This window comes from Mus caroli, chromosome 3, assembly GCF_900094665.2.
Source record: "Mus caroli chromosome 3, CAROLI_EIJ_v1.1, whole genome shotgun sequence".
In the NCBI taxonomy this organism is placed as follows: Eukaryota; Metazoa; Chordata; class Mammalia; order Rodentia; family Muridae; genus Mus; species Mus caroli.
The window spans coordinates 112,673,520-112,683,789 of NC_034572.1; the positions used below are offsets into that span (position 1 = coordinate 112,673,520).

The following is a 10,270-nucleotide window of genomic DNA, read 5'->3' on the forward strand; positions in this document are numbered from 1 at the left end:
TATTCAGGGCAGACAAAGTGATGAATCAGACTGGATGCATCCAGTTCTCATGAGAGCAGCACAGGAGAGAGAGAGAGAGAGAGAGAGAGAGAGAGAGGGGGGGGGAGGGGGAGAGGGGAGAGAGAAGAGAGGTGTGTGTGTGTTAGTTTTATATAGGCAATTATATAGAAACAGGCTACAGAAAGAATAAATTAGATACAGGTGAAAACAGAATGAAACAAGAGAATGAGTAGGAGCCAGAAGATTAGAACATATTGCCAAAGTTAGTATGAGGCCAAGCAGAGCAGTTCAGTCAGAAGCTGATAGAAGCTAGATTGAAGAGTTTGGGCTAGAGGAGTTGAACCAGCCAGAATTCAGAATGAACTAGAAAGAGCGAGCTTATTCAGCAGTAAGCCTGCAAGAGGACAATAGGTGAATGAAAGTTACTTTTATAAAAACCCTCATTAGAATCTTGGAATTGAAAAGGAAAGAAAAAGTTAGTGGTTGTGTTTTATACCTGTAATCCCAACATTTGGAAGGCAGAAGCGGTTGGAGCAGTTCTAGGCCAACCTCAGCTATATAGTAAATTTAGTTGTAGCCTGGGCTTCATGTGGCCCTTTTTGAAAAAAAGAAAATGAAAGCTTATATTTAAGTCACCTGTTTTCATGGGACCTCTAAGAATCTATATACTATTATAGCATCCACTACACTACTGTGTAGCTTGGGGAACAGATTTCTCTGTCTGCTGCTCTGCAAGTTGAACATGATCTCATCGTCAGAAAGCGGTACTTGCTTTTCTATGCCCTTTGTAGCTGTTTGCATCATCTGTGTGCTCAGCAAAGCAATCTCTCTCCTGCATTTTCAATATACTATTCTTAAGGTGGCAATTTTATCACATCAGTGTGCTTAACTGAACAATATATCAATATATCGAGTAGTTGTTGTCTTCCATGAACTATCCTGTATTTTTGTTTTGTTTGTTTGTTTGTTTGGAGACTATCCTTTCATTCAGCATCATTTGTAAAATCCAGTTATGGTGGCAGTCTGGACTGTAAGTTTCTTTTAGTTTTCATTTCCATCCAATGTCATTGCACCCCAGCTCTCTGTCTAGTCCCTTATGACTAAGTATTCTTTTCTACTCTTAGGACTGTTGTGATTATCTTCATTCAAGAGTAACCATGGAAACAGTATAATTCCTTTTTAGGGTTAGAGAAGTCAAGTTAATGAACTTAAACAAATATAATCTGGATGTTCTGCATCCATGTCTTTATTAATGTTTAAAATTCACTCTCATCACCTCAATGGCTCAGAGGGCAATGACACTTGGTTTTATAATGGTGGCTCCATTAGCGCATAAAGCTGGGATGTCTCATAATATTTCGTCCTCCATAAACATCTATTTTTGAAAATCTGAACATTGTGAATGCACTGAAGATTGATGCCATGGTAATTTACCTTCCTTTTATGGAGAATCAACTTGTATCTTGTCTAACTGTTCTTGACCATGTTTATTCTATTAAGTCCCCTAAGCAATACCAGTATAAATTAGCTATTAAATATTAAAGTGAATTATTCTCATATGAAAGGATATTCAAATTCTAGTGCTCCCTGGTCAAACGTATTCGTAAGTTATTGCCCAGTTGTTGAAACATTAGCTCTAACCATTTAACCAAGGATAATTCATTGGATTCCCCATCATCATTTATCTGTCACTTACTTTCAAAAATCTAGAAAGTCTCAACCTATGAAGAATGCTTTTGACAAATTAATTTTAAGGACAACTCAATTTGAGGGAAAAAAAGCTAAAATAAAAGTTTCTACTACTGACCTATTACTGGGTGATTGTTTTAAGTTTGTCATTTTGTCATTTTTTTTAAATTGGTTGAATTTTGCCAATAATTTTTTTAAATCTCTTAAGATTTTGAGTTACAGATAGTTCACACATTCTACACAGTAGCTATCTATAGAATTGGGAATAATGTTTATCATTGTTTATATTAAGGAAATTAGAAATTTGGACTATTTGAAGAAATATTCCCAACAGGTTCTGTCTTAGTCATTGTTCTGTTGATATGAAAAAACACCATGACCAAGGCAATTTATACAATAGAGCATTTAATTGGGGGACTTACTTATAGATTCAGAGGGTGGGAAGCATAGCAACAGGCATGGCTCTGAAGGGAGGGTGGGAAGGAGAAAGGAAGGGAAGGAAATATGGGTGGAGGGAAGGATGGAGAGAGGGAAGGATGGGAGGAAGAGAGAGAGAACCTGTGTCTGCTGTGGACTTTGATGACCTCAATGATCACTTCTAATTCATGCCTCTCTAAAAAAGGCCACACCTTTCAATCCTTCCTAAGCAGTTCCACCAAACAAGGAGAAGATATCAAAACTCAGAGGCCTATGGGGGCCATTCCCATTGAAACTGACACAGGGTCCTTGATTATTTTAAAATCCCATAAATGATTTATGGTAGCTTCTGAAATTATATCTCAGAAGTTGCTAAGAAACTTCTCTCTGTCTGTCTCCATCTGTCTGTCTCTAGCTGTCTCTTTCTCCCTCTTTCTCTGGATCTTTCTCTACCTCTCTTCCTTTGTATTGTTTTTTTCTAATAAATGAGACCATGTCATAGGTTATTTTCTCAACATCACTGGATAGGTTTACAGATGATAGTATAGTATATAGTATATAGTATATAGTATATAGTATATAGTATATAGTATATAGTATATAGTATATAGTATATAGTATATAGTATATAGTATATANATAGTATATAGTATATAGTATATAGTATATAGTATATAGTATATAGTATATAGTATATAGTATATAGTATATAGTATATAGTATATAGTATATAGATGATAGTATAAATTCTTAGTTCAAGAAGAGGGTTAAGATTTATTTTTACTTCAAAGGAAGTTGATAGTTTTGTTTCTAAGATTCCCAGAAAGTTTACTATAGCAGGTAAAAGAAAAGAGCCATATTTAAAATAATATACACTAGCTAGTATATACTAGCTCTTAAGCACAGTTTATTACTGCTTTAGTATTTAGATTATCTCTATGCAAAACACATATAACCTCTTTACAGGCAATCTTCACAGCAACTTTTCAGTTGTTCAGAGGACTTAATTCTTGACTCCTAGTGAATGAGAGACTCAAACTAGACTCTAAAGTGACCTCTTTTCAATCTTTCTTGATTCGCTTTGATGAACTAAATATCCTCTGTCCACCTCCTTGGCCAAGTCCTCTATAGGGGAACAGGTTGTTATCTGGGTTGGATTTATCCAAGAGAAAGCAATTAGAATACTGGGTAGAAGGACCTCAGGGATAAAAGAGTATGAAATCTACAAACTGGAACAGAGAAGAAAACCAGGGTCATTCAAAGGCAACATTTTCCAGAAATGCCTCTTCCAACACTGGCAGCACAATAGTGCCTACCTGGAGAGACACTCGGAGCCACCCACAGGGATGCTGCATACACATCCAAGCATTTGCCAGGATGGAAATTTGACCCGTCTGCTAGAGCCTCCTGCAGTGATTCTATTTGTCATTTTAGCGTTTACGATTGTGTAACAGGGTTTTTCAACAGCAAATCAAAGCGAGGCTGGTGATATTGTGCACACACACAATAGAAGCGGAATGGCTTAATTAGTAAAAATTTAACTGGCATGATTCCTATAAGTTAAAATGTACATATTTAAAGAGGCTTTTTGTAACATTTATACCATTTATTTTATAATATACTAATTTGGATGTAAAAGTGAATGTAAATTAACAGAAATTAACATGCAATGTGAAGAAAAGTCCTTTTATCCTCTGCAACTGTAGCATTTGGCACATTCAGGAATAAATAATCTTTTGTGGCAAGGGTATGCCTTATCAAACATATGCAGATCAGCACTAATTAATGCTAATTAAGGTTTCCTGTCTATCTAGTTGGAAAAACGTCCAAATGTTATGAAATCCAGTTAGTATGCCTATTACACTAATTGTTTTATATGGGGTGGTTCTTAATTAAAATATGTAAATTGACCTTAATTGCTATATACTAATGGGGGTTCATGTTATCTCACTAAAAGTGACAAGATGGTGAGGAGGGGTACTTAAAAGACTAATTCTGATAAATCCTTAACTAAATGACCTTTATTCAAAATTAATTTTAATTGGAAGTTGGCAAAAGAAACATTTTTTCCTTCTTTGTTTCATTTTAGTTTTAAGTAATGGAAGAATGTTATTCTTCTTTGCTAATACTCCTTTAGAAGCAGCCTGGGATTGGTAATTACACTTAACAAGCTAGTTAATTTTACTGTTTATATTTATCAGGAAGTTATTGATAACCTCATTTCAGTCTTGGAAAGGGGAACTGTCTTCATATTAAATGTGGGACCATATACTCGCATTTGAATAAATATGTATACATATAAGAATGTAAATCTATATATCTATGTGCATATGTATACAATGTGTATACATATATACAGGTAATTTGACCCAGTTAATTCATTATAATATGTGTTCAAGTTTAATGAGCTAGTAATAGTAATATGTTTTTTCAGTTGATTTGCATTTAAATAACATTTTAAGAAAATTATACATTTTGTCTTTAAGCATTAATTCTTACTGTAGTTAATGATTAAAGCTACTTAGATTATATAGACCTACATGGAATTTTAATGTTTTATTTCTTTATTTACTTTTAAACTGCAAACAAACTAAAATATGTACAGCCTAAATTAGCATGAAATTATTTAATTAAAATTTTTTTCTACTATGTACAACCTAGAACTGCAGTAAGTTAGCAAAAGCTAAGGAATATTTTATTCTGCCATTCCATTTGGAAATAGCATATGCTCAACTGTAATTTAAAGTATGTTAAAACCTCATCTGGAAAAATGTGAGAAGAGACTTGGTAAAATATTGTCACATGGAAATGAGTATATAATCAAGAAGGCAGGTTTCTTTGTAGAACAGAGATTCAAGAGTTTTTTCTTTCATTAGGACATCGTGACAAACGTCTCACCAAGAATCATCCGGGGGACCACTTCTGGCCCCTTGTATGGCCCTGGACAAAGCTCCTTTCTTAACATTGAGCTCATCAGTGAGAAAACAGCTGCATATTGGTGTCACAGTGTCACCGAACTAAAGGCTGACTTCCCGGACAATGTAAGTGTGATTTAACATCTAAAACAAGAGAACAGGCATGAGTTGCTGAATGTTTATTTAAACATCCAATTCGTAGGTTTATAAATATTAATGCATATAATATATTTTATTAAAGAATCTGCCAGTTGCTTGGCTGATGTGTAGAAAGATAAAGAAAGAAAGCTGGAGAACTCATAAAATCCCTCCCAATGTGAGGCTTTGTTATAAATGGGCACTGGGTGCATGGAAGAAGTCTCTATATGCAGAAGCAGAAAGAATGAAATACCCATTTTATTGAGTTGATTTTCATTGTATGTGGCTGGTATTTATGAAGGTGATGACCTTAGGGAGAAATTGCAGGCTATAAATCATCTTATATAAAACTAAGGCTGGAACAGAATATCTTATGTGGGTTATTTTTTTTTCAGTGGGAAATAATTTAGCAAATAATTTTAACACCCTTTGACTAAATGAACTCACTGTGTTGTATAGAAGGCCTATTTTTTAAGGAACCACACAGAACCCTTGCAATAAATCTGAGTTGCATGTAATAAAAAAAAAAAGAGTATTCTCTCTTTAGTAGTCTAGTTGAGGTTGTTCTTGGTTCCATTCACTCTTCTACTCCCCATTCCTAAGCCTCCCCTTCTGACTCTATATTATTATTTGAGCTCAGGTGAATGTAGCCTGAAATATCCAGTAGTGTGTATGTTTCTGTCACAGAAAAGGTGTTTTCTACAAGGGCAAAAAAGAACACATGTCAAGGCTCTCATGATATGTATTTTTAAAGATTTAAATACTTTTGGACTTCATGAATGGTTGCTTAGAACCTGAAAAATCAGTCTTCCAAAGAAAGCACGCTGCTGCTTAGCAGATCAAGAGGGATTCTTTTAGGTAGCTCGAATGCCTCTGTATAATCTCTTACCCTGAACCAAAGACAGTCATGTAGAACAGGTATAGTTTATCTTCCTCAAAACAGTCCTTCAGATGGGAAGAACTATGGAGACACATCAAAAACCTTTAGCATCTCCTCATTAGGACTTCCTCAGGTTGGGAGCCTGATGTTGCAATTATCTCTCCTGTGATACAGTTACGTCACTGACACAATGATGTCAAGCATTTGTCTTCTAAAGGAGCCACATCTTTTAAAACGTTTCTCCTTAGATTGCTGTGCACAGGAGACTCGATTATAGAAACGAAAATATTAATCAGTATACCGACTTGGTGTGTAGTAGTGAATATTCCGCTAGGTACCGAACTTTTCATTGTTATCACATTGGGAGGTAGGTACTTAATAAATCACTTACTCTGTGCTTGACATTGTTATAAAAGCTCTGTATATTTTAAACTTGTTGGATCCTTCCACATCTTCCTAAAACAGATACTGTTACATGCCCAAGTCTATAGTGGAGGAAACCCAAACACAGAGATAAAGGATCTTGATCATGATTGAAAATATAATCTATCCTGAGGTTGAAGTTGAAGTTGAAATTTAAAATTTGCTTTCATTATCTACACCTCTGTGTACTAGAATCTTCAATGTACCTGCCTAGGTTGCTCTTTGAATGCAGTATTTCTTTTTAAAGTAACATATAAAAGAGTATGAAACAAATATGATTCCCCCCAAACTGCTTCAGTGCTGAATAAAACCAGTGTTTCTGAGAAACAAACAGACAAAATTCTCTTTTCTTTGAAAAAAAATCATGGCCAGAAATGGCTTTCTTAAACTCGCATGATACTGTCTGCTTTTCTCTGAGGCAGGAATAAGTTGCTATAATAATGGGCCCAAAGAAATGACAGTCAGAAGACAGGGACTCTGGGTTGAAGCCCATGGCTCTCTGATCCCACAACCAAACAGAAAGAAGAGGTACTTTAAATGCTAAATCACCCTGGCAACAAAGATCTTCTCTTATAATGCTTTTGTGTGTTTGAAAAACATAATACATGAGGTTTCCCCCCCCCCCAATTCTTGCACTCTTTAGATTACATCCATTCATCTTTTCTCTGTATTTTTAGAACACTTTCTACCGTGTTAACTCCCCACACCAAAGATAACATTTTAAACACAAAGTGGCATTCTCATTGGAAACCATGGAAAGAAAGCGTGTGCACCCAGATAGGGCCATGCTGTGAGAACCATCTCCCCCACGGTTCCAGAAACACTCTGACGCCAGATTCAATGAGTGGAGCGAAGGGAAGTGACCCTTCATTTTCCAACTTTAATTATCGCTCTCACTGGAGTTTTCCCACATCATTCTCAAGTGTGTGACTGCCACCTTTAATGACAGGGATTGGATAATTTAACCCACTGTGGCAGCTTCTAAGCAAGGGCTAAGTTTTCTGAGAAAGAAATTGTGCCACGGAGATGCAGGCAGCTAATATCCGTAGCTAGGATTTGTTTCCAGGTGGGGGAGACGACCACTGCATCTGAGTCAGAGGAGACAGCTACAGAACGTGGTGTGTATAAAGGTAAGGAGGCTTTAGAAGGTGATGTGAGGGATCCGGGAACTCACACGGCAGCAGAGCCCGCCCTCAAGTTAGACTTGCTTGGCTCTCAACTTTTCCTTTATATTTATCTGTGAATTAAATTTGGCACAGGGATCATTGTAGTGACAAGTTATTACTAGTAGAGTTTTTGTTCCTGAGCTGAGATTTTGCAAAGCTTATTATGAAATATACTGAATAATTAGGGCTTACAGAAATCAGTTTAAAATGACTCTTTTCACCAGCATTACAAAAGGCAAGAGCTGGTATATTTTAGGCTTGATTTTTTTAAAAATATGTTTTTTAAGATATATATATATATATATATATATATATATATATATATATATATATATATATGCCATGGAGTGCCTGAATGTATTGACTTAGCAAGAAAAGACTTTTTTCTTTTTTTGCTTTTGGTTTTTTGAGACAGGGTTTCTCTGTGTAACCCTGGCTGTCCTGGAACTCACTCTGTAGACCAGGCTGGCCTTGAACTCAAAAATGCTCCTGTCTCTGCCTCCCAAGTGCTGGGATTAAAAGCATGCACCACAACTGCCTGGTCTTTCTTTCTCTCTCTCTTTCTTTCTTTCTTTCTTTCTTTCTTTCTTTCTTTCTTTCTTTCTTTCTTTCTTTCTCTCTTTCTTTCTTTTAATCGTTCGGTCAACTAGAAGTTTGGGGAAGGCTGATATTTAGCATTGAATGTGCTGGTAAAGACAGACCACACCATGATGAGGGCATTGTGGAAGTATTAACAGAGGGACAGTGGCTAGGTAAAGATTCTTTCTTTCTCTACATTACTACTACATCCTCACCGGTGATGGAATTCTGTCTCAGCTAGTGACTTGGCCGGCAATTAACTTCACAATACTCTAAAGAAGTTGATCTCCTCCATGTTCGCAGAGCTCTTCCTGATCAGCAGCCTCTACATGCAGATCCTTCATCTGTGTACCAGAGACTCCTTCCACCAAGGATAAAACTTAAGCTCCTCTGCTGTTATGAATAGTAAAGGCACAATTCAAAATTCTTAAGGATATGTAAAAGTGAAATATTCAAAGTACATTTTGAAAATAGGGGATAGAGGAGGTTGGTGAGGTGGATTTGTGGGTTAAGGGCTTACTGTGCTAGTATGTGGATCCGAATGATTCCAGCACCCACATAAAAAGCCAGGAGTTGTGACAGGTAGGCATACCACCTGCACTGGGGCTGTGGTGGTATTGAGGGAGAGACAGGCTGAGCCCAGTTGCTCACTGGAAGGCTGTTCTGGCTCATTTGAGTTCTAGGTTCAGTGAGAGACTCCTGTATCAAAAAGGTAAGGTAAAGACCAACAGAGGAAGACTTTAATAGACTTCTGACCTCCAGAAGAGTTTTTAATGGACCGCTGGTCTCCACACACATTCACACAAGCATGCACACTCTTCATATATGTGTGCAGAAACATATACCACAAACATGTACAGAGTAACAATACAATAAATATAGCCATAATTTTTAAAAATTATATTCCTTTTAAGTTTTTCACATGAATGTATTGTATATTGAGCACATTCCCCTCAACCCTATTCAAGTCCATCTTCCTTTTTCCTTCTCTTATCTGTCTGCCTCCCTACAAATCCCTTTTATTTCTCTAGACACATTCATTCTGTTTTCATACCATATATTTCTAGAAATGGAAGAAAAGATATGACATTTGTTTTGTTTTTTGTTTTTGTTTTTCATTTTGTTTTGTTCTTGCTTTCTTTTTTTTCTTCTTTGAGACATGCTCTCATGTGACTGAGTCAGACTGCAAACTCACTATGTAGCCTAAACTAAATTTCTGGTTTCCCTATCCATACCTAGCAAGTGCTAGAATTATAGATGTATATCACCATTTCCCACTTATGCCACACACTAATATAGGCAAAATAGAACAGCTCTGGATGTATGGACTATTGCAATTTTGATGCAGCAGTGAGCAGAGACCTTCAGGTGGCAAGGTCAGCTGTGTTATGATTCCCCATCATTTCCATCTATGCAAATTTGAGCCATCCACAAAGATGACAGGTTTGTGGCATTCATGATTACAAACACGGAATTTCAGTATTTGTTATCATTAATAGAAAATAAAGGTATTTTTATTTACGATCAAGATTGTGCTTTGTATTCTACTACAACAAGGCATCTGTACATAGGCCAAGAACTCAATTCTGAATGCATATTATAATTATTTGGGGAACTGTAGAAAAAAAAGTAAGGTTCAGTCCTGTCTGAGTTCAAGTACTTCAGACATTGTAGTACGGACACAATTTCTGTATGAATGTGTGTGTGTACAGATCAAGGCAATAAACACTTTCTATAAAGCTTATTGGATAATTGTGTTTCATACACAATCGGCATTATTAATGGACCTTGTTATAGGAAACTCCTTCACTAGAATTATTTACTAGAATCATATTCTTTTCATCTGGAACTGAGCTTCAAATACTGCTATATTTATCAAATACAGGTCAGAAGGGCAATAGAGATGGAGCATTCTTGTCCTGACCCAGGGGTGGTGTGAGGCAGAACTAGATATCTTTCCATCATATCTTGGGAAGGTATACTGTGTTGTGCTGTCTCTCTCTCTCTCTCTCTCTCTCTCTCTCTCTCTCTCCCTCCCTCCCTCCCTCCCTCCCTCCCTCCCT

The 10,270-nt window shown here is 36.4% G+C and overlaps 1 protein-coding gene across 1 annotated transcript in view; it reads left to right on the plus strand.

Moving 5' to 3' along the window:
* Dpyd (dihydropyrimidine dehydrogenase) overlaps window positions 1-10,270 on the plus strand; it is an 849,196-nt gene that overhangs the window by 476,190 nt on the left and 362,736 nt on the right. The window contains exon 14 of the mRNA XM_021158977.2: window positions 4,983-5,147. Within this exon, the coding sequence (XP_021014636.1) occupies window positions 4,983-5,147 (165 nt within the window). The remainder of the gene's footprint in view (window positions 1-4,982; window positions 5,148-10,270) is intronic.